The following is a 24132-nucleotide window of genomic DNA, read 5'->3' as shown; positions in this document are numbered from 1 at the left end:
TTCCCTTCCCCACTCCCCTCAGGGTTATCTCGCAATGAGTGTAGCTATGGCACAAAGGCTTCGCGTTGCAGTAGTCCAGTTCGCACCCAAGGTCAGTCAGTCAGTGTTCCTCGAGAATATTGATTGGAATCGTAAAGTTAGGTCAAGTACAGGCCAATATAACCAAGGCTCGAGAACTATGCGAAAGGTGCAGGCGATCTTGTCCAAACTCCTACGAGGACAACTGAACTCAAGGTCCAACAAGCTTAACTCCAGGATGTGCCGATCTAGTCTGTCTGCCGGAGATGATATTCTCCGGTACGTTACAGTCGACGCTATGCGGTGCACGAGGGGTGTCTTAACAGTCAACAACCCCTGGCAGGATACATATATAGAGACTCTGAAGCCATCCAGCCACACTTAGAACATCCAACCGAAGGCCCAACGTCTCTCTTCTGCTCAGAGCTTGCTCGACGCCTTAAATGCTACGTTACAGCTGGCTTCCCGGAACGCCTTGAGCGTCACGAATGGGTCCTACAGCCTCATCTCAGTCGAGAACAGTCGCGATCTCTTACCACCTCAGATCGGCCAGCTTGCGACTTCCTCATCGGCGCGAACAGCGCAGCCATATATAATCCTTCTGGCGAGCAGATTATCCACTACCGAAAGAGTAATTTATTTGATAATGATATTCCATGGGCCATACCAGGTAGGTTACCCGGATACTACCTGGAACTCTCCGCTCACAAACTGGGATCATATCTCCCTCAGGGCATGGGTTCAGTACACTGGCACTTCCGCCTCCTTTGGGACGTACAACACTTGCGATATGCAACGATCTCAATCCTCAGAAACCAGCTGTCTGGGAATCTTTGGTAGACGGGCCTTATGAACTTGCTCGGCACTGTGTCAGCGAAGGCACTCAAACGCTCATCCTCTTGAACGCGTGGCTACATCCAGACTCAAAGCGTGACTCGGATGACGGGGATGAGCCAGCCGTTATAGAGGAAGATGTTTCCGTACCCCAATTGCAAACCGTTAACTACTGGGCAATGCGTCTGCGACCTCTTTGGGCAGCCCCTGCACTGACATCCGATGTTGAATCTGCTACTACAAATGCTGGACGCGAAGTGATAGTAATTATATCCAATCGGTTTGGCAGCGACGGCAGTATGTCTTGCACATATCGAAGTTATCTTGAAAAACGTTAATTCAGACTAATCACTAGAGTTCACTTTTGGCGGCACGTCCGCTGCGTTCTCGCTCAAATATGGCAGCGATCGACCGCAAGCGCTAGATCTGATGGGCCAACGCGAGGAAGGAGCATGTCTTTGGAACATCCTTCGCGCAAATTGAACATTCCCCCGAATTCAAGAAATATACACTTCCACACGAACGCATCTGTATACCTAGAAACATGTATCACTGCTATCGCCTACTCTTCTTGCTCCATGCACTGCACGCCTCCCGGATTATACCTGCGCATTCCTGTGCATCCTCCTCATCAGTCGTCGTGCCGGCTGTTTCTGCCCAGAGACTATCATGCTTTCCCAAGAGCTCCACTGCCTGAACCTTCGACGACGCACGCTCCTCGTATCCGCCATCTGTCGCCGACATCATGTGAACAGCATATTCTAAGCGAGTCGCAACCTTCGCTAGCGTGCCGTTCCTTCGTTCAAGGTGAGTACGGCGGTGTTTTGCCCATCTTGGAAACGCACCTGTCGCTGTTTAAGGAAGGGGTATCTTTCAAAAATCTCCATCTTCGGTCTGTCATTAGATTGAAGAGTGCTTTCCGAATGTCTTGGTAACTACTTTCACGAAGGCCGATCTGGCAATGACAATGAGAAAATGTGTCCAGTTTCTGGGATCGTGAAGTTACCGATATTTTCTTGGAGAAGTCTGCCTCTAGCTCAGCCTTGATATTAGGAATGCCGATCTCAGTATCTTCTTAAGTCACCTGCATCAACACGAAACCTCAGAGATGAATAGTTAATGCGTACCTGACTTGGGTGATTCATCGACCCTTATTGGAATTTTTGTCGGAGGCGTCTGCCGACGCCTCATAGGCTTTGAAAACTTCACATCCTCCATGTCATCGCTAGTGTCGTCAATATCTGGGACTTCATCTTCAATCATCGAAGCTTCATCCGATTGACCAACGTGTTCGTCAGTCGCACATGTTTCTTCCGTCTTCATGAATGGAGTCTTGAACGGCTTTTTAAGGTTGATCTCAGACGAATGGGGCTTCGTGACTATAAACTGCCTTCAGTCGCACATACCAGACTTTAGCATCCAAGTAGCTACAGACCTATGGCAGGAGGCAACGCTTCGCTTGTTTTCGCTTTCTTATTACGCCGTTCAGAGTTACCTGGCTCAAATGCGGACCGTTTCGGCGCAGCAGAGTCGTGTGCGTCGTTGCTCCGGATTTGGCCCGCTTTACTCGCTGGCTTCTTAGAGCTATATTCAGCAAAAGTCAGCTCCTCGGACGTCAGCTCCTGTTTTCGCCGTCTTGTCTTTTCAGGGTATTTGCAGACCTGGACCAGGTATCAGCGGCTTGGACTTCTAAGATTGTGGTAGATAGCATTCATACATCGCACATCCCATCACAGTAGCTTTGTAGCTGATCGCGGTCAGAAATATCGACTACTTCGCCAAAATATCTACAGATCAGCTATACAGAACAGCGGTCAGTGTTAACGGACGTCCCTGCATACTAGGAAACTCACCACATGCCGGCAGATGTTGACGTTTTCAGCGAAGTCGATGAGCTGCAAACAAGATTATCAGCAGCACACGATTTATTCATAGCAAAGGTTCAGCATACAGTGCTGAAGCTGTTGATAGACCGCTGGCTCGGCTGCGGACCGTTCATTTCTTCAGCAGAGGTTTGGCGTTTGATGTGAGAATCTGCGACGAGTCTTTGGGCCTGATATGCATCTTCTCGTGCTGTGGGCATACGTGAGTTTCCAGTCCCTATATCAGCAATGCCCTACGCACAGTAATAAAGAATACAGCGCGACGCCTGTCAGGGAAGATGATGAGAATAAGTTCACATAAGAATATCAACTACGTACTGCGCCATCCCTTCCAGCTCGCCCTAGGAGCAGTGGTTTGAGAATGCGTACAAGGTTCAAAGGGATGGACTGTACCAGTCTCTTGGTAGTAGCCTGACATTGAGGTCAGCACATATTTTGGATTGCTGTGATATCTGACTGACCTTCTAAACTATGTGGTAAATCATAGTGGATGACATATCTTCGCAGCCTAAGTTAGAAAGCCGGACCTCCCCAGACAGCGGAGACGTACCTGACATCTGCTTTGTCTATGCCCATGCCAAAGGCTATGGTGGCACAAACCTTCGCTTAGCTTAGCAGCGGCTTTTCTTCAAGGTGTTAATAAGACGTACAACATCCACGCCCCCCTCTCCATTACCACCGTTCTCCCATTGCTTTAGAGTAGTGTCGAGGACATTAGACCTTTCACTTTGTGAGCGAAGTCATAACATGTAGATTAGTAGACGTGTACTTGATGCCACGGTGATACGGTCTAGCGCTCAAGCCCTTTCCTCGTAGGAATGCGGACAGATCGTCACATGTTGCCCTTGTTCGACAATATATGATGCCGGATGAAGGTCTCTCGCGCCGGCGGTAAAGAGTCGTAATGAAATCCAGCACCTCTGCCATCCGAGATAACGGGTCTACTCCTGACTTATACCGGACCTGGCAAGGATAATTGGACGAATGGCATAAATCCAATGAAAAGGCAATTACTTCATAGAAAAGATTGTCCCTGTTGAAGGGGTGTACAGCCTTGTACATATTCTGTTCGTCCATCCTCAGACTCCGAATAATGTCGCGCTGCACGCTGGAGGATATCGATAAGTAACTTGGAAGTTGTGATCCTCAGCGCTACTAACCTCGGCGTAGCAGTAGCTGTAAGAGCCATGACGGGTACCTCAGGAAAACGATCTCGAAAATGACCCAATTTTCGATATTCGGCTCGAAAGTCATGACCCCATTCCTGGACAAGGGTCAACTCGTTGTGTGGAGTATCCGTTTGACAGAGAGTTTACCGAAATGCAGTGAGCCTAGCGGAAACTTTAAGATATATTCTTATGCAAAGTGGTGGAGACCTACCTCGTCAACTACGAGTCTGTTGAGCTTGTGGTCGTCATACACCACTTGCAAGAGTCGCGTAATGTCCTTCGTGCAAAGTTTCTCAGGTGTAGCTAAAAGATTTGAGTCTTTGTTCACAAGACATTGTGGAAAGCATACTGTAGAGCAATCGATTCTGTGGATCTCCGTACACCAAGTCATCTATGATCTTGATTCATAGCAGGAAGTTTTAGGACGCAAGAGCTGGTAAGGATGTACGAACGTCTGACCTTCTGTCGTTCTTCGGGGGTGGAGTCCGACGTTAGAGCCATAGCGGGTATGTACTTGCGCTGAAGGCTGGCCACCTCTATTCATCCATTATTATCATCTGTACGTAAGCTGCACACATAATCTGACGCACGGTTCTTCATTAAGGCTGCGTCTCAGGTTCAGCTTGAGCAATTGTTTCGGTAGGAGAGTCATACCCAATAGTGGAGATACCACTAGCGTCACTCCGGACTGATACAATGAGCCCATTGATGAAGATGAAAGCGGTTATTGATACCTTTTCGGCCGATGCGGGAAGCTGAAAGCACAAGCTCTGGTGCAACAACATTAGGTCGCATAAATGCGCTTAAGAGTGGGTACACGGCTACCTTGCCCATTCCGGTCGGTGCGAGTACAAACACGTCTTTCCCTGTACACACCAGAGGAGTGAGGGCGTAACCATCGTAAACGCTAGGGAGACTGACCTGATATAGCAGCCTGGACAATTTCTCTTTGCTTTCCTTTGAATCCTGAATGGCCAAACGCTACAGAGTCTTAGTTGGGCTATAGCTCCAAGGGAAGAGATCGCACAGTTATCCAGCATCCTGAGAAGGATTTCACGCGTCATGCTCATTGTTGCGTTCAAGAGTGTCAACCCAGCAGGCAACATACCTTTCGCATTCTCGCATTTTCGTGGCAACATTGCGTATTAGGGTTCCGTCAACTGGCGAGCTTGCAAAGAGGTTGGCTGAGTATCATTGCAGCATATAGATGACACACACCTATGCCGATCACTATATTCAGCGTCTGACATCGTTGTCGACCTAAAGCACGCGCTTGGAACGCGCGCAAAACATACGCGTCACTGTCAAGTATTGCAAAAAGACGCGTCTCATGTGATGAGATGTATTCAGTCACGTGGCGCGTGACGGAGGATATAGTCGCGTACCATATGGCGCGACGTTGATTGAGGTGAGAACATGAACCTTTCTGAAGTGACACCGTGAGCCTGTCAATGATAGATGATAGATGGGCGCCTAGCCTTCACAGGATCCCTCTCAGGTCTCGCCCACCTCCTCCACCTGTCGCCAGGCCATGGCTAACCCAAACTCACGCTCCTTGCAGCACAAGTCCCGCAGCCAGCCTGCTCCGCTGGCCAAGGGACGCCCCAGGCAGCGGCCGGCCCAATCTGTAGATACCAATATCCTCTCCTACGACAGGACGGATCCCTTCTACGCCATCAATGTCCTCCGCAAGCTCCTTGGCTCCCTCCCTTCCCGTATCGGAGGCTGCCAGTTCAAGCTCACTCCAGAGGAGCATAAGCTCACACTTGGCCTCCTCACCATCGTGGAACCCTTCATTGGGCTTTCACCCTCCCGTCGTACCATCACCCGTCAACCCACGGAGATTCTTGACGGTATCATGTTTTATCTAGACAACAAACGCGATTTGCTTTCTCTTGCTCTTGCCTGCAAGCGCATGCATGGCGTCATCTTCCCCCGTCACTTCGAGTATCGCGTTATCCGTGCCAAACCCAGCTCTCTGAGAGTTTGGAACCACCTTATTGTTCACCGTTCCCTTGCTCGCAACGTCAGAAAGCTTGAAATCATGGATGAGCGCTCCGCCGAGCCTGAAGTCGTTCCCTCTGGTATTATGACCACCGATACTGATGTGGAATCATCCGACGATGAATTAGGCATGCATGTCAAGCAAGAGCGTCTCCTTGTCGCAGCCATCGCGAAGATGTCTTCTCTTCGCTCTTTCCAGTGGTCCTGCAATCATTCCCCTGTCGCCATCGACGCTGTTTGGCCTACCCTACTTAAATGCCAATCTATCAGTGAGGTTGAGATAAATGATAACCTGGTCTTCAGCTCTCGAAATGTGCCACTACCGAAAGATCCTCAGCGTATACCCGTTGTAAGCCGCACGATATCTCGTCTTACTTCACCTCTCATCGCCTTTAGATGCGAGATTTGAAGACCGTGGCTGTACATTCCACCAGACACATTTACGGATGCGCGAAAAATCCTCAGATGGCACGCATTAATGGAATGCTTACGAGCTGCCCTAACCTCGAGGTAGTATCGACTGCTTCGTGGCTATTGTTCGATAATTAATCTCACTGTAGACACTCAACATCGACTATGAGCATCGCCGCGGACAAGGCCAACAAAAGCCAACCGCTGACGAATTCTTCCTATGTTCTCGCTGGTCCGGCCTTCGCTCTCTCTCGCTCGTTAACTTGCGGTGCTCTACAGTCCACGGCCTGGACGCCGCTTCCACTTTCTTTGCCTCTCATTCCAATTTGGAGGTTTTGCACCTTGACTTCGGAGGCGAGATTGGATCCACCAACGGTGGTCCTCGGCTTACTCTCGAGCCCAACTCTCTCCCGAAGTTGCGCGAGTTGCACTGCAACCGAGAGGTTGCGTCTATCATTCTCTCGTGCCCTACCGACATGCCACGGCCGCTCGAGATCCTCAGAGGTGTACGCCTGAGCAATTCGCCCAGAGACCAGCCCTTCTTGGCGGGTGTCAAGTCTGTAACAAGCTCGCTGAAGCGCCTGGAGCTCGACGGCTATAACGATATCGACGACATCAAGGCGCTCGTCGAATGTGCCCCCAAGTTGACCTACCTCGATATCGGTAAGAAAACGAGCGAGATCGCCGTGCAGCAACCCCGACGCGGGGACAGTTCCACCAAGGTTTCTCCGGCTAACATCGCGTCCAACGTCATGGAATGGGGTCAGGTTCTCGAGTCACTTTCGGAGCTCGTCACTTTCCACGGCGTCAAGTTCTTCTACGAAGTCTCTAGCCTTACCTTGGCGACGCTTTCGAGTATACACCCTGCATCTCTTGCCCCATCCGAGCAAAGTCGCGTGCGCAAGAATGATCAAGCCGCAAGCTTTTTAGCATATAAATGCCCCAAGCTAAGGAGACTCGATCACTGGGACGAGGCAACTGGCAAGGTAATCGTGCTGCTGAGAGAAGCGAGCGACGTCAAGTGGGACATTAGGCGCAGTGTAAAAGCTTAGTCCACTAGAAGGTAGATATATTCTGCGAATGTCAACGTATGTATTATACGAATGACTGGCTTGGAGCCACTATACAGGTGATGCAAGTACTATACAACTTCAAGGTCCAATGGTCTATTGATGCTAATAATCGTACAGATATTTATGCCATGAAGTCAGATCACTCAGAACTGCTCACCAGCCTGACAATGCGTCAGATGATGGTTGTAGTGAAGGATAGTGGCAGCATACCTGGCGCGTCTCGCCCTTGGTTGCAAGATTGGGGTTCTTGGAAGCCTTGCCGGCCATCTTCTCAAGACCACCTATCGAACAACTGTTGAGTACAAGCCCACAAAATACGAAAATCTCGACAACATACCCATAATCTTCTCACCCATACCGGGCTTGCGGCCGGTCTGTGCGCCAGCGCCAGTTTCGTCGACGTTTCCACCAGCATTATCATCATAGTCGCGACCACCGCCGACGCCAGATCCAGTACCAGTGCCGCCAGCGCTCCTGCCCATATCAGAGCCGTAATTGTCGCCACTGTCGAACTGGCCCCTGCCTGAGCCGGCGAGATCGCCCGTGTCATTGCCGCGCCCACCGCTCATCATTGGATCCTGGCCTCCGATGCGCGAGGTGTCGGTGCCGCCCTGGCCGGCGCCGTAGTCACCTTGGCCGCCCATCCCACCGGCGCCAGTCTGGCCGGTGAGATCCCCTTGGTCGCCTTGGTTGCCGCCGGCGTAGCCGCCGGCGTAGCCGCCGGACTGGCCATATCCACTACCGCCATGGGAGCCAGAGTATGTGTTGTCGTCATCGACGTTGCGACCGCCGCCAGACTCGAAGTTGGCGGTGTCGTTATAGTTGCCTGGAAATTTGAGGCAAATTCAGAGGTAATCTAGAGATATTGCTAAGAGGTACTAACCGCGGGTACCGGTGTTGTTGTACTGGTCGTTGTTGTTGGAAGACATGATGGTTTACTGAGTGTCGAAGTTGATGTCGACTGGTGTTATAAAGCCCCTGTATATATGCAAGAAATCGGCGATGATGTATGCATGACGATCCATGACGATGCACCACAAAGTTGACGCAATGCCGAAAGTGCCGAATGATCAAGGGAGCCTAGTGGGGTGCCTGGAGTTTGTCAGTAGTTTACCTGGGCGTTGACTTGCGTTGACCTGGGCAACCCGGGGAGTAGGCGTCAAGTAGGCGTGGCTCGACTCCAACCATTACGCCTGCCATATTTAGTAAATTGTTTGGTATTATGTAGGTTCCCGAGCAACGATATCATTGCTGACCTTCTTCCACTTATGAAGTCTAACTTGAACGCAATTTCTTGGTTGCTGCCAGTATGACGTCCCCTGTTCCAACGACCTTGTTCCTCTGAGAGAAACTTCAAGGCCTAGCATGGAGAAAGGCCCTATCTGGCTGAACACATTCCAACGCGACTCACAGTTTCAGCTCCATTGAAGAGATCGATCCAAAAACAGGTGCTAGTATCACATGGTTTTGGAGTGCCTTTTCCTCCTTTCACTCTCACTCGCTGGACGCCGAGAGAGGAGGAGAGACCGTAAAATGAATGATTTCATGCCAAGGCTTCGCCTCCGCCGGTCATTCCACGACGTACGCTCGTGGTACTATCACTCGGTATCACGATCTCGTAGGGGCATGTTCAATAACCAGGGGCTTATGATCATGGAGTTCCTCAGCCATACCATTAGAAGTTCCAGAACGCAAACACGCTGAATGTAGAATTATCAAAATTTCGGCCACGGTGCCTTGAAAAAGCCTTAGACTTGAGCTTGAACGTGAACATATTTCTCAGAGAGCGACCCCAGAAAGTACGTGCAATGGCAATAGTACACCTAGTGTGCTGACCAGAAATATTTCACATGCTCCTTCCAAGTAAATCAACTGTCGACGTCAGAGCAGTCAAGGGATGCATGAACGCATGAGGTCATGGCCGGCGCCTCGCCTGTATCGGGGACCTAACTTGTGCGTTCACGCCACAAACAAAAAGGGCGCCGAACTCTTTCTTTAGACCAGAAACCTATGTGCAGCAGTTTGTCTCAAATATGCCCTAGCTCAAACGAGAAAGAACCTACACAGAATAGGACCTGCCTCGGCTACAATGGGATGAGAGAAAGGTTGGAGGCAAGCAAGGAAGCTTACTAAGAGGCGCTTTCAATATTTGGGATCTGGGAGTTAGTACATAGAACGACCTTTGTAGACGATGCCGATCACTCGTTTTGGGACATATTTTGAGCTGATCATACTACCTATCGGCGACATAGCATACGTTGAATCGCCTTTGAAGTAGAGTTCGCGGTCTTCTCTCGCCCACCTTCCGGGGCGGTCGGGCGAAGGAACGTTGAACTTCAGCTTCAGGGCTACCACAGATACATGGCATTAGCGCTCATGAGCTTGGGTTTCACGAAGGCAAGGTCAACCAAGATAAGGAACGAGCGTCACATATCTGAAACCCACCACACGGAGGGCGGGGCCATAGAGCGCGCGACTTTATACAACGGGCTACCACAGATACATGGCATTAGCGCTCATGAGCTTGGGTTTCACGAAGGCAAGGTCAACCAAGATAAGGAACGAGCGTCACATATCTGAAACCCACCACACGGAGGGCGGGGCCATAGAGCGCGCGACTTTATACAACGGTGATGAAGCCTTCCCAGAACTGTCTGAATCTTATCAGGGCGCTAGGTTCTCGGTCCGTGAAGTCGGTGCAGGCGCCCGAAAAGATCTCCCGCTCCAGCTCTTGCGGAACATTCTAGAGAACTAGAGAAACTCTATCAGAAACCCCGCAGCGCTCAGAGCGAATCTATCGCAAAACTCGTCTTCACCTGTCAAGAGAACTCATGGACAACCGACACAACGGCGAATTTATGCCGCGGCCGCGACTGTACGGACTCTCGGCTACTAGTCAACGGGCGCTTGAAGATAAGCGCCAGCAGGCGCCAAAACCGTTTCTAGCTCGAATCCCATCGTGAGCGCATATTTCTCGCTTCATACAATCATCACGCCGGCTGTCGTGGAGCTGTTTCACAGGAATTCGACTTCCTGGTCGTCAAACACCCGATATATTCTTAGCCCAACCTTGAGCTATACAGTTTATGTAGCCAAACCATAAAACCACGAGCCTACTAAGGCATGTCCGCCTCACATACTACTCCAACGCCAGCACTGATCTCGCTGGCAGAAGTCCCACAATGAGGCCCGTATTTATAGGCGCTTGACGAGCAAGGCTGCCTTTCTGTTCGTACGGTTCTTCTCTCTTGCCCTGCACCGGCGAAACACGGCGGCCGATGTCGGTCACTGCGCTTTCGCGATACGGTCGCCTGATCCTGGAGAGCTGGGACTGCGCAGGGGCAGGCTCTCCAGGGGGCAATGAGGGCTGCGGTGCGGCTGTCACCGATCTGACGGAGCGAGTTGGGCGCTCATCGGAGTGAGCGTCGAAAACGTGCAGTGCACACGAGGCTTGTATTGACCATAAGGAAAGCGCAGCCCTACGATCGGGAAGCAAGATGAAACTAGTGAATAATGTACTGTAAATTAAAGATGGTCAAACGAGCGTGTGTCAAGAAGCGAGATACCGGAGATGAACACAATACTGAGCCAAAAACAAATCCACAGCTGAAAACACAGACAGAGCAGAGCAGAATAATTGCTGTAGATGACCCTGGGTCAGCTGAGTTGTAAAATAGGATGACAGGGACATACCAGGGACAACAAGAGATGGTACAGGCGCTCCATATCATTGATTGCCGCCCGGCATCGACATCGAAGGCGGCTGATATGGACTCATGATATTGGCGAACCTCATTGGGGAGGAAGTAGTGCCCTCGTCCGGGGAAGCTGGAGACGGGGTGTATTGCGGGGGAGATGCCGAATGGGAGGTTCCACGTGTGTTGGGATCCGTCGTGGGAGGTCCCTGATATTCATGGATATCAAGCGATTCCCCGCCGGTGGCCATTACGCTCGAGCCAGAAACCTGCGTTGAGGCAGTATGCGTGGGATTAGGCGCCGCTTCATCTATGAAGCCTTCACGCGTCGATGTAGTGGGGTCGCAATCTTCTGGCAGGGCCGGTATTACAGCGGCGTGTCTACCACCTAGGGGTCTATGTCATATTTCATCGTATTCCGATATAAGGGAATTTGAAGGAGAGGGTGCATGAGAGTACATGCAAGAAGTGACCAATTTGTAGCTCTTATTCATTGTCGGCGTTTGGCACACTCCAATGGGGCACAGAAGACTCCTGCAGCCTGAACGAAATGTGAAACTCACCCGCCCTCGATAAAGTTCTGCCAAACGTAGTCCTTCAACTGATCCGCGCCTTGCAATTCTTGAATGAGATGTTTGATAGTGTTTTGTCCCAGTCCGAAGAAGTCCGGTCCTGAGACAGAATTGGAGTGCTGACGATTCCGGATAGCATTGGCCTGCTTGACTATACTCGACCATGCTCCCGTCGCGGTCCCTGCGATCACTGGGCGATCAGGGAGATCAGCACCGATAATCTTGAACTTCGGCCCATCGCCACCATCAAGGATTGAACAAGTATACACAACATCTGAGTTGGGGTCTGTCGTCGATAAGTATCTCCTAAGCGCCCGTGAGCAAAAGTGAGACGCCGGCGAGAACGGAAACCTTACTTACCTGGTGATCTCATATCCTACAGGGAATATATAACGTTCCGTGTGGAAATGCTCCCGTTTACATATCTCACCCAAGGAGATAACAGTAATAATACCAACATTCAGAGGAAGGAGGGGGCGCTTATTCTTGTCACGGGGGATGGTGGGGATGCTGTGAGTCTTCGATGTGACTGTATGCGCCTTCAGGCGCTTGGGCTTTCCTCGGCGCTGCACTTCAAATGTACGCGTCGCCAGCGATGGAGACGGAGGCTGTTGCACGATTGGAGGAGAAGAAACCAGAGACGGTGGACTAGCAGGGCCCGAGCTTTCGTGTCGAACCAAACCGTTTGTGTTGTTTGGTTCCGTGACAGGGACTTGTTCCGGCGGAGACATGGGCGAAGAATTGGGGGGAGACTGAGATTCTTTAGGTGCGGAGGGTGTGCCTTGTTCAGGATCCGAAGGAGGTCTGACGGGAGGCTTGATGCGCAGACGTGTACCCTGCTTGTCACGAACAATCACGGCTGACTGAACTGGAGGTTCATGGACCGGTGGAGAGTTAGAAGTTTCAAAGACCATCATAGGAGGTGCAGGCGTAGGTTGATGTGCTGGCACGGGAAGTTCTTTTCCCTTAGCTGTAGTGCGCGTCCGTTTGGTCGCGCGCCGCTCTCGTGCTTCATCCTCGGCGCGGTCGCGTTCCTCTTCCTGTACTCGCTTCTGTGCAGTAGGACCAAGATGCCGCGAGGATAGCAGAGGATCGGCCGAGTGGTCATCGGTCTCTTCCTCGACATGCGCCTGCTGAAGGTTGTTGTGAAAAGTGGCACGGGCACGCGAGGAGAGAAGAGAACGAGGATAGGCACTCGACATTCGAACGCCCCCGGGGCTACTGTTAGGCGCCGACTGTCCTCCCAGCTCGCCGACCTGATGTTCGAGTTCAATAATTCGATCGAGCAGGCAGCTACAGTGATAATGAGTAAAGTCGAACGAACGCGGTGGTGCTAACGCACTCTCGCTCTTCGGAGTGCTTGAGGTTCCGCTCCCCCGAGCGTTGAAGCTCCGTCAGAGTATCCTTGTATTTCTATTCCGGTTGGGTTGAACGCCAGGGCGGGAAACGAGGGAGAGCACTCACATTCTCGAGCTCGAAAAACCTCCTTTTCAACCTACTGTACTTCTCGTTTGTCTCCGCGTCGGCCGCATAGCCTCGTGGTGTTGACTGGGGCTGCTGATGAGCTGACTGGGGCAGCGGCAGCGGGGGAGGGCCCATGACGACGTCTCTGTCCGGAGGAGGAGGCATCGAGGAGGTCATCGACATACGGCGCCGAGACATGGCGGAAGGAGGTGGGTGGGTTCAAAAAGAGGAGAAGGGGAGTCGGGGCGACGAGGCGACAAGCGCGCGCAGACGCAACCCGAAGTCAACAAGACTCAAACAACTTGACACAGCCCATCCGGTGTTGGCGAGTCCAGTTCACAACCCCCGGGCGTCTGTCTATAGAGTACACGCCCGGTCCTGTCAAAACCTTACTCCGCTCAAATTGCCCTCCTCTTCCTTCTGTCTCTCTCAGGCCATGCTCTCTCCAACACATGCCACCTCCATTATCTACGCTCTGAGGTCTGCACACACAGGTGACTCGCACTCGTTACACGATTCTCATCAGCTGAAGTGGCGGCGACCGCCCGTGTCTGCCACGGCCCTCTTTCACATTCGGCTGAACAGCCTCCGAAACTTACACTACGCCTACCTTTTTGCCTAATCCGGAAACCTCTTGTAATAGTAATGACGCCACCACATTCAGTCGTTCCGCAGACTCTGAGCCCCTGTGGTGGAATGAACCGTGATGTATAGTACAGACATAAATTCCATGACCATGTAGACAAATATCGATCATCTATCAGTGTAAACAAGCTACAAGACTCGTGCCTAGCTGCAGTTTCGACTAATCTGGAAAGGTTAAGAATAAACGCAGGAGGCGCTATGTCAAATGATGATCCGATGCCAGTGTCAGGACGGAATGTTGTGGAATCAAGAAATGGCGCTTAGTCGGAGGCATCCTAATTTCCTGTTGCGTATCGGAGGATCACCAGAATTCCATCCGAGTGCGCAGAAAAAATGGCATCAACAAACGGCCCATCTTCTCGAGGTGGCGGTGGCGTTATCCGCTGCTGTCTCGAGTCCTGCGAGTGAAGGCCCCCACTGCGGTTGGAAGATGAGTTGGAACGTGCTGGCGGACTTTTCGAGCTACTCCATGCATCTCTGCGGCGCTGCGCCCCGTGCGTGGGTTGCGAGACACTTAATACGACGTTATGAACCATAGTCTACGGTCCGAGTCGTGAACGTACCTTGAATCCCTGCCTGAGCGACAAAGCCTGAATTTACCAAATCCGAAACCGCCGTCACTGGGCTGGCCGCGCTCGTTCACGCCCCACTGCTTAATCACGTCGATCCACTTCTTGACGGTCTCTTCGCTCTCTGGCATTACAAAGTCAGAGAAGCTTCGGCCCATGACAGTGGTCGTCTGCAACAGGAGGTCGTTGGAGCAGTAAATCACAGGGCAGCGAACAGAAAAACGCTCGAGGATGAGAGCAGTCCTCAAGGATTGGGATGGCATATGTGCAAACGTTATGACGGGCTCAAGCATGGTATCTGAAGCAGGTGCCGAGGCCAGCAGAGCAGAAGCTTGAGGGCTGGGTATTGGGCTAGGTGGCATTGGAGATGGGTCGCCCCAGCGCTGGTCGGCGGATAAATAACGCGGGCGGTCCATGTAGTGATTAGTTTTACTCACTCGAAGCTGGAAGTCTTGAGCAGTTTTGGTGATGACCTCGACTTCCTGTGCGGTAGAGGCGTTGTGCATCGCTTTAGCGCCTCGCTCGGCATACGATACGCTGCCCACAAGCACATTGTAGACGACTGTACGTGACTGCCAGACGCAGGAGTTTAGTGGCGGGTTTGGGGCCAAGAAAAAAGAGCCCTACGCACTATTGCACATAGTATGTATCCTTTGATGGGATCCTTGTGCTTCATCCTAAGGTAAGCCAAAACAGCGGCTTTGTCTTGTCGTATTGTGTCGCTATAACACAGAGAAAGCGGTGTGTAAGGGGGAACACAGATTGAACAAAACATACTAATGCATCTGCTTGACTTTGGGAAATTCCTCCGGGTGAACAAGCTCAAGGGCCGGGCGCCCAATAAGCTCTCGGGGTTCATACCCTGGTCAAGGGTTCTGAGATTTAGTATAGTGGTAGTAACCTGGAGTACGGAGACCGTACCAAGCAAGTCAGAAACAGATGGGGTGAGGAAAAGCCAGCGCGCCTATGACAGCATTCTGTCGGCGGGTGTAAATAAGGTAGAAGGTTAGAGGCCCACATTTTCGGAGAAATCGACGATCGAAACTAGATGACCGTCATCAAGTGGTCCATGATTGGGAGCAAAAGGGTGAGCTGATACTCACTGAAAGATAGTTGAGGGGTATTGGGATCCATAGTTTAAGGTATCAGTAGCAAGTGAATTGCGGGGAGATGAGGCTAGGGAGAGGGGTGCAATATGAGAACACGAGATAAGCTCATACAAAAGGAGGCTTTTGAGATCTGGGGAAGAGCCTGGAAGAGCGAAGAGGAGCGGCAGGTCTTTTTATCCATCCCGAGAATCGCAGACGCTAACTTGAACGTTTATGGAGTGCACCAGGTTTTGCGTAAAGATCAAGACCAATATTTGGGGCCTAATTATGCGAGCCTATGATTGTGATTGCATGCAGGTTGGCCTCTCTTGGGAAGTGCAGGGAACATTCATGTCCACTGGCAGGATGCGATGCCTGGATTCTGGAACGCATCATCATTCATGCATGCGCATTCATGTTTGGGCCATTGTTTGGCTCATAATCTATGCCGCTCGTGCGCAGGCGTTTTGTCACCTCCGACTCCTGCTCAATTCGACTGCTACCATATCACCTCTTGACATCTTCTTTTCTGTCCGAGTCCTAATAAAACCCAAAATTTGTCCGTGTGCCACCAGATTTACATACTGTACATACTTGGGCAGCACGGTCCCACGACGACTCACGGTTGCTCCCGCCGCACTGGCGCATCACCGAGGAACTCAATCTTGCCAAGGCTAATTTTGCTACTTCATTCACGCGCTCCTCTGTAATTGCTCCTCCCTTACATCTCGCCAGCAATGTGGTCCACAGCACGCACCGTTGCGGCAGGCGACATAGTGATAATTTGGCAGGTGCGTGGCTTTACACGGCAAAACCCCACAATGATCACGAAGACCGCCCTGACATCATTCGTGTACACCAGACTCGCGAATCCGTTCAACCCCTGCTGATTACACCAGGTAAAGATTTCAACAGCAAGTTCGGCTTCTACCCGCACTCGGACCTCATTGGCGTTCCGTATGGATCGAAGGTAGGGTCACGGAATGGAAAAGGGTTCATACACCTCCTGCGACCTACGCCCGAGCTGTGGACAATGGCGTTACCTCATCGTACTCAGATCTTGTACATCGCGGACATCTCCTTCATTACCTCATGGCTTGATATCAAACCAGGAAGCAAAGTTATCGAAGCCGGTACGTGACCCACGCCTCGCTAGCACAGATGAGCACGGAAGAGCCATGCCTCTGCTACCCGTCGATGTTTTGCACCCTCCGACTCGCCTGGCGCTTGAAATTGGGTCTTCGGATCGAGACCGGGTAAACTGGAGCCGAGCGAGCGGACCTGCTCACATAAGTATCGGTACAGATTAGCGCGGGCAACTAGATCTTGGTCTTATTTATGCCTATCTTACTTCTGCAGCTCGCTTGCCTTTTCGGTGCTGACAGACTTCTTGCCGACAGGTACGTGCGTCTTATTCACAAGCCTAAAAATGCCGCAATCGGGTGCTTCCCAGGAACTGGATCCGGCTCGTTCTCTCATTCTGTTGCAAGAACTGTCGGCGCAAGGGGGCATCTCTGGTCGTACGAATTTCACGAGGCCAGGGCCAACAAGGCGAGGTACGCGAAATCTTGAAAGGTCAACTCATCCAATTCTGTGTATACGAGTAACCTGTCACGCTAGGCAAGAATTTAGCGACCACGGTCTCGCCGATATCATCACGCTCACACATCGGAATGTATGCAAAGACGGCTTCACGGTCACCAACACAGTGGATTCAGGTACACGCTTAGCGTCAGGTTTAGACAAGAGATTTGAGTTTGCTGACATTCTCTTAAGTCTTTCTAGATCTTCCCGCTCCATGGGACGCCGTCGTCCACGCCAAAAATGCCATGCGTGTGAGCTTTTTTTTTTGCGCGTGGATGCCGCGTATGCTCACTTAATCTACACATTACTGAATAGAAAGACTGCACATCTCGCATCTGCTGCTTCAGTCCATGTATGGAGCAGGTCTTGCGCACTGTCAATGCTCTCAACGAGGCTGGGTTCACCGGTATGAAAATAAATATTATTCCAGGTCGGCCCTGACCACGAATAGATATCGCCATGTATGAGGTTCTGATACGACCTCATGAAGTGAATGAGATCACGATCCCAAAACTGGACGACATCGTCACCAAGCTAAAACAATCCGAGCAGAAACGAGAAGAAAAGCGCCTCAGGCAGATCGCCAATGCCGGTAAAAGGAAGCGCGAAGGAAGTTCTGAAAATGCCGTCGAAAACGGTGAAAATAAAAAAGCCAAGACAGACGGTGCAAACGTGACAGAATTGCACCGAACTTCAGAGTTGGAATCCACCTCTACTTCTGCCAAGGGAGTCGGGCCACAAGCTCTGCAAGGCGCCGATGACTCAGCCTCTGTTAACGGTGCAAAAGCGGTGTATGAAGTCCGTGGCCATACATCCTACCTCACCTTTGCACGGCTCGCTCCAATCGCAGATGAGGCCTGAGGCAAGCTGATCGCAACGAAGTAGATACGTAGTATGTCTACCGCAAAATGTATGCACAAAAGCTGCGTATTATTAAAGAATTGTAAGATAGGATCATGTCTGTGGTGTTATTCCGCCACCGCTCGCCGGTATGCTAGCTCTATTCCTTTCCCTTCTTTCAACTGACTAGCTGTCTTTGACGCACGAGGGCGCAAGACCCTTCCGGAAGGTGGCGTAGCAGCGGCTGGGGCCGCCTCGCCGCGTCGTTTGCGAGGCGTTGGCTCATCCTCCTTTGGCTTGTCGGACTCTGCATCACTTCCCTCGCTCGCGCGCTTCCTCTTTCCTCGGGCAGTTCGTGTACTTACTTTCTTCGTAGGAGCTGATGACCCTGGTGTGCTAACACCGCTTGCCACAGTAGCAACGGCAGCCCGTGATGAGAGCTCCTCGGGGCCAGCATGAGATATATCCTTGTGTGCGTGTGCCGCTTCTGCTAACGCCTGCATAGTGATCGGCACGCCAGACCTACTTTCATTTGGGAGATCGTCGACTCCCATTACGTCCACGGTGTCCTCAAGCTGCACCCCAGGCACCGGTTCTTCAGAAGACACGACCTCCGACTCGGACATCAAGATTGCCCTGCCATTGGTCTCTTGGACATGATCCACTTGTACGGGGTCAGCCCGGTGGCGCGACTTCGGCAAATGGTGCTGTTCTACCACATCATCTGCAGTGATCAGGAAACCGCCAGGCTGCTTCATGCCCTTGTAAACACCCCTTTCTGGCAATCTTTGGAGGTTCCTTACCTGCGGCTGGTCAATGGTCACCTGGATCGATGTGCCAGCGCTTTCTCCACCAATACCATTGTCCGCGTCCACATACTGCGCTTGCAGCCGTTGGCGAATACGAAGGCCTTGGACGAGTCGTACCCATCGCTTATGGACTTGATCTAACCTCTTTGCCTTCGCCTTTTCTTCGGCGTCTCCTTCAGCCGCTAAGAATGCCTGCAACGGAAGAAGAAATTATTATATTGAATTTGTTCCGCGGTAGATCGACGACGCACCTCCACAATGACAGCTTCGTTCTCGGCGGAAACGACGATGCCTTCAATTAAAGGAACGGCTCTACGCTTTCTAAATTCGAACCCCGTCTGTCATGACAGTTAGATCAACATTCTCGCGCAAAGCCGACTCGGACTCACCACAGCCTCAGCAAAATCAAAACCCAGCTTCCGTGCAATCTTGGCGACGCCTTTAACTGCACAGCGACAAAGTTAAGTTTCAATGTGGGCGAACGGCACGAGTAAAAATGAACCCACAGGGAATGTGGACACCGCCTGGTGGTAGCATGCTTGGAACGTATAAATCTATATTGCCGAAATCATTCTTTGGAACCTTGCCCTTCATCGAACTGTCAACACATCATCGTGGAGAGTGAACGCGGCAGACTCACGTTCTCAATTGGCGGGGGTTTGTACAAGTCCGTCTGGTTCCTCGCGTACAGCCCTTGGAGCACTTCCCCTTCTTCGCCATTATGGCCCCGTTCCATCGCCACCTCGATCTCACGTTGCTTCGCAATCGTCATAGCCCTTTGCTTGACCATCTTCATTGGTTGACAGCCTTCGCGTATCACTCTACCCTGGCGCATCCAGTTCTCGGCGGTCTTTAGGGAGACTACCGAAGATCGAGCATAAACAGGATCGCCTCTGAACTTTCCTAGTTCTACGGGCGGGTCGACGACCTCGTCACGTTTAAGATGACGCGAGAGGACATATCTACGAGAATCAAAGTTAGATCCGTAATTGAGGAAGATGAATTATTCCTCACAGGGGATGGTCTTTGAAACCAGCCAATGTGGTTGGCATGCCCTCGGTGAGTTGATGATTGCGCAGCTCGTCATCCTCGAGATCGTCTCTTTGCTGAAACAGACAGACACCAACGTCAGCTGGAAACGACCGCGAAGTAAGCGGACGCACCAATCGATAAGGCCGCGTTATCACTTGAATGACCCTTTCCCACCACTCTCTCCGGCCACGGCCTCCTGATGATGCACGAGCACCCTGTACCTTTGCAACCTTTGCAGTGTAGTCACGGGCGTACCGAGCGGTGACGTCGCGACCATAGCCATCTTCCTCTAACGCTATAACGTAAAGCATAATATTATCACGGCGCCGCGGCAGTTTGCTCTGACCTGAGGTCGAAGAGGGCGTCGGATCAAATACCTGTCGCTTTCCAATAATGCCGCGGATGGGGTCAATAGCTATCCACATCGAGTCCGCTCGAGAAAAGACTTCTGTCCAAAACACAGGAGGTGAAGTGGTCGGATCTGATGCTGCTATGAAGTCAGAAGCCAGTTAGAAAGCCAGCTCGATCGATGTACCTTGAGGTTTTGGAGGTCGCGGCTGTTGAGACTTGCTCTTGCGTAGCTTAACAACATGAGGCTTTGACATACCCTTTCGAGGTTTGATATTGTTCTTCATCGCGTCTTCATCTTCGTCAGTAGCTTTTGCTTTCCCTTTGCCCTTAATATCTGGTATCGGGATATCGACAGGCTCCATGTCTTCATCGTCCTCGCTTTCGTCCTCAATATTTGTAGCCTTCTCCTTGCTCTTTCCTTTCGCGGAAGGTTTCTTAGGAGCTTTCTTCTTGTCAGAGCTCGTCTTCCACGGAACACTCTGCAAGCTGACAACAAGCCTCGTCGGGATATCCAGCGCTCGGCACAGTGCAGTGAAGAGCTGTGAGCTCGTATCGCGCGAGCCGCGTCGCATAAGCAAATGTTTCATGAGGCTCTTCGGGCTTCTGATCATTTCCATGTCATCACGATTATATAGTTCTTCATCGTTGCCCGCCTCTGCCATCTCACGAGCCACATCTTCATATGTTCTGTTGACGATGTGACCTGTCCGGTCCACTGAGAAGTAGGTTTCTGCCCACCACGTCGCGATACGACCCACAGCGGATTCAAACATGCGCCCGCGCTTGGCACGCTCTGGCACGCGGGATTTGTGTATTATTGCAAGGTTGTCCTGGAGAGACATGGGGACCAACGACAACAAACGCGCCTATTCCGGCGACGACATGCGTTAGGTCAGGGGATATGACGCGCTCAGGGGAGGACGCACTTGCAAAGTCTCGTCATTCAGCCACTTGTTCCGTACCCTCGCGTTCGCCAGCATGCACACCGTGTGGATCTTGTGACATGTTACCCTTGTCATGCGCTCAGCATGTGAGATACCAGTACCAGCTTGCCTCCTGCGTGGCATCAGATGTGGGGGCGACACGAGACACCCGGCGGTCAAGAACCTACTTCGATCCCTCACCCTTCTTTGCTCGCGCACTAGGCAGGGTAATCTCAATGTTCTTCGGGGCCTCCAGCTGGACCTCTAATTCGCCGTATGGCTGCGGTAGTTCCGGCTCTTGTTGCCCGGGCACATCAACCTCTTCCCAGTCAAAATCCTCTTCGCTCGAGCTGTTGGCATCTTGAGCATCTCCCGTGGACATATGTGGGGGAAAACAGCTCTGATGATTGCAATTGAAGAGGTGAAACAAGTAAGCTCAGGAGATGGTCGTGGTAGGGACGCGAATTAGTCAGGGATCACTTGACTGACGCGGAGCCGCGTCAAGTCACGCTCGCGTCATTAATGAGTTGTGTGTCTTTGTTTGCCAAAGCCTTCTAATCCTAACACGAGCAAGCACAGCGCTAGTCCATCCCATTGTGCACTCGTTATTCGCGATCACTCGGTCCTGATTAAATGCATCATGTTGCATGCATTGGGGGCAAGAAGTAATAGGTGCTAATACAACAGCGATAATAAGGCAATAAGTAATAATCGTCATGCTCGTAATAGTTGCAACAACGGTCGGCGTCGATGCAGGGTATCAAATATTCTGTTCTTGTACAAAAAAGAGCAAAGTCGAGAGTAGAAAAGGCTAGACCCAGTTCTCAAACCCGTAATTGTAGATTGCCTTAGGCTTGTAGTTCAAAGGCTTGTACTCCATCCGCTCCTTGACGGTATAGTGGAAGTTCGGGTTGGGGTTCGGAATGTCCCTTCCCTTCCCAAGGTGGATACTGGAAAGTGATCAGCTGGGCAAAAAGGCTGAGCGTTCGATAAAACACGTACCTCCACTTCTTATGCCATTTGCCATCCGCACTCTGCCACGAGAAGGGAAGTGGAATAATTTCGAGCAACCACCATATTGGCTTTTCCTTGAGAGAGTCATGCAAGGGCGAGGTGGCGCTCCGGAACTCAGGTTCGTCCTCCGGGTTCTGTGACGGACTTGACTGACTCGGAGCTGGCGTTGTGCCATTACTAGCACCGTTACTATCGGGTTTAGTGCCGGTGTTGTTGGCGACCTTGAGTCCGACGCCTCGCTCGGTGATATGCAGCTTCGCCTGCTTCTCGGCTGACTTCACCTCCATTTCTTGATCCGTAACGACTGGGAACTTGGGAAGAGTGATGCGGTTCCGCAAGAGAGCCTCGTCATCGAAGCGAATACCAGTTTGAGCCATGACCACTTGCTCAACCATCCATCGAAGAGTGATTTCTGCAAGCGAGACCTTCACATCGTTGCCGACGTTACCGCCACCCACGTCTGTTATGCTAATCACAAATTTATCACGAGCATCAGAGCAGAAATGACATACCGCTATGGCACCCAGCAAACCACACCTCCAGCACATCTGTAGTCCAGGCGTGCATCTCGCCCATTGGCTGCCGATAATCCTCCACTGTGGCAATCGTCTCGATAGTCACATGTCGCCCTTCGCGTTCAATGATAGTCTCTTCGCGGACGATTTGCTGGGGTTCTTCAGTAATTTGCACATGTTTTGCCTCGAGATTCCGTTTCCGAGAGAAGATTGCGAAACGTCTCCGGCCAGGGCTTTTCTCCTTGAGTTTCTTGCCCCGGCTCTGGGCTTGACAGTCATCGGAAGGTGTCGGGGTGTCCGAAATGGGGATATTATACAGGTTTGGGCGGAATTTGGCACGGTGCTGCATTAGGAGGGTTCGTCAATGTCCTAGATCCACCTGAGATGGCATACACACTAACCTCGTCAAGAGAAAGCGCGTGTCTGAACGTCTTTACAGTTTGATTGGAATTGGTGAATGGCAGGCTCCTGCTCATGAGCACACCAGTGCTCTGCACGGTATCCCTGAAACGTTTCATTACAACCCAACCGATACACAAAGAAAGAGACGAATTACCACACGCCCACAAACTCCACCGAGACGGACCGAGAGAAGGTCTCCTTGAAGCCCTGGGCAAGATCAATGCCATTCTTGCGAGTGTCTTTGTATGCTTTGTAGGCAAAGCTGACTTGCTGCTCGTTTGACTTGGGCAATAGTCCGACCTAAACTCCCCAAACGTCTGTGTAAGTCCTGGGAGAAACCACACGTATGTGACAATATGCACACCTTCTCTAACATCCCGGCTAACGCACGCGCCGTGTATGCTCCACGCGAGAAGCCTAGATAATCGCGTTAGCCGCAACCCTTCATGACGTTAGATCTCTTCTCTAAATGACTCACCGAAAAGCATGATCTTGTCACCTGGGCGATAGTTATCCATGAGGAAGCTATAACCCTGCATGACGTGTTGATCCAGGTACCTTGGAATCGTCGCATTTAGCTGTTGGGAAATGATCAAAGCGCATACATCCACTCACCAAGCAAAGGCCTCGTCTAGGACCTTTCCGAGCCATCCGAGAAGTGGCGACACGACACCCGGCTGGAGGTATGTACCTACACCGGCCTTGGACGCAAGTCAGCACAGCGTCGGAATAAGATCTAGAACCGACGCGACGTACTTGGTAATAGGTCAGTTGTTCAGTTGAGTCTTTCTGAAGCAGACTGAAGAAGTTGACAACGTTCGTGTTCTACATGCCATGGTTGATAAATGAGAACTGCCAATCGTCACAATTGGGCTACGCTTACCGTGGCATCGTACTGTCCTGCTGTGCCGTCAAAGCAGAGGACGAGGTTGCGGCTCTTGCCTGTAGAATAGGCCGGAAGGCCAGCATCTGCGGTTGATACAGACATGTCGTGAAATAGAGGAAGGGAAGGAGAAAGTTCGTGAAGGGTCCTAATAGAGAGAGGATATACGGAAGGATCGAGGCAGAAACGTCAGTGGAATGCGGATGGAGCTGGGTATATACTTGGACGTTGGTGGATCAAAGAAGCATCGAACTCGAGAAATCCGAGAGGGGGGCGTGAGTGCGTTGGCATCCCCAGCGAAGGAATGCCCTCGGTATAAATCCGCGTGGGGGTACTGGATCAAAGACAGCCGGA

The 24132-nt window shown here is 51.5% G+C and overlaps 8 protein-coding genes across 8 annotated transcripts; 2 read left to right on the top strand and 6 right to left on the bottom strand.

Moving 5' to 3' along the window:
* Positions 1–957: 957 nt before the first annotated feature.
* On the bottom strand, positions 958–5043 carry CONPUDRAFT_144104 (ATP-dependent DNA helicase; the record flags this gene model as incomplete). The annotated part of the gene is made up of 24 exons (XM_007770437.1): positions 958–1380; positions 1458–1648; positions 1698–1923; positions 1980–2231; positions 2288–2513; positions 2570–2650; positions 2706–2747; positions 2804–2925; positions 2977–3001; positions 3054–3076; positions 3129–3146; positions 3197–3234; positions 3286–3335; positions 3386–3455; positions 3505–3698; positions 3750–3843; positions 3896–3999; positions 4052–4066; positions 4116–4207; positions 4254–4302; positions 4364–4440; positions 4639–4770; positions 4826–4870; positions 5013–5043. The coding sequence occupies 24 exons, from the start codon at positions 5041–5043 to the stop codon at positions 1244–1246; spliced, it is 2334 nt and encodes a 777-aa protein (XP_007768627.1). The 3' UTR covers positions 958–1243.
* Positions 5044–5435: 392 nt separating this feature from the next.
* CONPUDRAFT_73011 (uncharacterized protein) lies at positions 5436–7371 on the top strand (the record flags this gene model as incomplete). Its single annotated transcript, XM_007770112.1, has 3 exons — positions 5436–6257; positions 6305–6418; positions 6469–7371. The coding sequence occupies 3 exons, from the start codon at positions 5436–5438 to the stop codon at positions 7369–7371; spliced, it is 1839 nt and encodes a 612-aa protein (XP_007768302.1).
* Positions 7372–7450: 79 nt separating this feature from the next.
* CONPUDRAFT_144102 (uncharacterized protein) lies at positions 7451–8321 on the bottom strand (the record flags this gene model as incomplete). The annotated part of the gene is made up of 4 exons (XM_007770436.1): positions 7451–7553; positions 7603–7673; positions 7730–8218; positions 8276–8321. 4 exons carry the CDS (start codon positions 8319–8321, stop codon positions 7536–7538), a joined length of 624 nt encoding a protein of 207 aa, XP_007768626.1. The 3' UTR covers positions 7451–7535.
* Positions 8322–10633: 2312 nt separating this feature from the next.
* On the bottom strand, positions 10634–13367 carry CONPUDRAFT_82249 (FYRN-domain-containing protein). The gene is made up of 5 exons (XM_007770435.1): positions 13124–13367; positions 13002–13072; positions 12020–12952; positions 11086–11965; positions 10634–11032 (listed from the first exon to the last, which is right to left on the bottom strand). Exons 1-4 carry the CDS (start codon positions 13319–13321, stop codon positions 11647–11649), a joined length of 1521 nt encoding a protein of 506 aa, XP_007768625.1. The 5' UTR covers positions 13322–13367; the 3' UTR covers positions 10634–11032; positions 11086–11646.
* Positions 13368–13839: 472 nt separating this feature from the next.
* CONPUDRAFT_165432 (uncharacterized protein) lies at positions 13840–15471 on the bottom strand (the record flags this gene model as incomplete). The annotated part of the gene is made up of 8 exons (XM_007770434.1): positions 13840–14281; positions 14332–14720; positions 14775–14909; positions 14969–15059; positions 15115–15199; positions 15259–15301; positions 15356–15381; positions 15441–15471. The coding sequence occupies 8 exons, from the start codon at positions 15469–15471 to the stop codon at positions 14044–14046; spliced, it is 1038 nt and encodes a 345-aa protein (XP_007768624.1). The 3' UTR covers positions 13840–14043.
* A 659-nt stretch (positions 15472–16130) lies between these two features.
* Positions 16131–17870, top strand: CONPUDRAFT_124233 (tRNA methyltransferase complex subunit Cpd1; the record flags this gene model as incomplete). The annotated part of the gene is made up of 7 exons (XM_007770433.1): positions 16131–16216; positions 16288–16558; positions 16879–16981; positions 17046–17143; positions 17202–17260; positions 17325–17415; positions 17461–17870. Exons 1-7 carry the CDS (start codon positions 16163–16165, stop codon positions 17868–17870), a joined length of 1086 nt encoding a protein of 361 aa, XP_007768623.1. The 5' UTR covers positions 16131–16162.
* Positions 17871–17977: 107 nt separating this feature from the next.
* On the bottom strand, positions 17978–21346 carry CONPUDRAFT_153768 (Rad4-domain-containing protein; the record flags this gene model as incomplete). The annotated part of the gene is made up of 10 exons (XM_007770432.1): positions 17978–18850; positions 18910–18996; positions 19048–19103; positions 19165–19246; positions 19299–19620; positions 19673–19764; positions 19822–20177; positions 20226–20907; positions 20968–21097; positions 21153–21346. 10 exons carry the CDS (start codon positions 21344–21346, stop codon positions 17978–17980), a joined length of 2874 nt encoding a protein of 957 aa, XP_007768622.1.
* Positions 21347–21622: 276 nt separating this feature from the next.
* On the bottom strand, positions 21623–24054 carry CONPUDRAFT_104467 (uncharacterized protein). Its single transcript, XM_007770431.1, has 10 exons — positions 23779–24054; positions 23652–23720; positions 23511–23596; positions 23374–23453; positions 23260–23312; positions 23050–23195; positions 22895–22997; positions 22491–22836; positions 21967–22438; positions 21623–21914 (listed from the first exon to the last, which is right to left on the bottom strand). The coding sequence occupies exons 1-10, from the start codon at positions 23881–23883 to the stop codon at positions 21776–21778; spliced, it is 1599 nt and encodes a 532-aa protein (XP_007768621.1). The 5' UTR covers positions 23884–24054; the 3' UTR covers positions 21623–21775.
* Between the last annotated feature and the right edge of the window lie 78 nt (positions 24055–24132).

Source organism: Coniophora puteana, assembly GCF_000271625.1.
Source record: "Coniophora puteana RWD-64-598 SS2 unplaced genomic scaffold CONPUscaffold_6, whole genome shotgun sequence".
NCBI lineage: Eukaryota > Fungi > Basidiomycota > Agaricomycetes > Boletales > Coniophoraceae > Coniophora > Coniophora puteana.
This window is presented reverse-complemented; position numbering and strand designations above follow the sequence as displayed.

Bases quoted from the DNA above. Each gene is read 5' to 3' on its own strand.
- CONPUDRAFT_82249 (XM_007770435.1), bottom strand. From the start codon at position 13,321: ATGTCTCGGCGCCGTATGTCGATGACCTCCTCGATGCCTCCTCCTCCG. The intron at 12,953-13,001 runs GTGCGTTAGCAC...TTATCACTGTAG, and splicing joins AAGCACTCCGAAGAGCGAGA to CTGCCTGCTCGATCGAATTA. The intron at 11,966-12,019 runs GTAAGTAAGGTT...ACGGGCGCTTAG, and splicing joins GTAGGATATGAGATCACCAG to GAGATACTTATCGACGACAG.
- CONPUDRAFT_104467 (XM_007770431.1), bottom strand. From the start codon at position 23,883: ATGTCTGTATCAACCGCAGATGCTGGCCTTCCGGCCTATTCTACAGGC. The intron at 23,721-23,778 runs GTAAGCGTAGCC...CATGGCATGTAG, and splicing joins CAGGACAGTACGATGCCACG to AACACGAACGTTGTCAACTT. The intron at 23,454-23,510 runs GTGAGTGGATGT...GACGATTCCAAG, and splicing joins CTAGACGAGGCCTTTGCTTG to GTACCTGGATCAACACGTCA.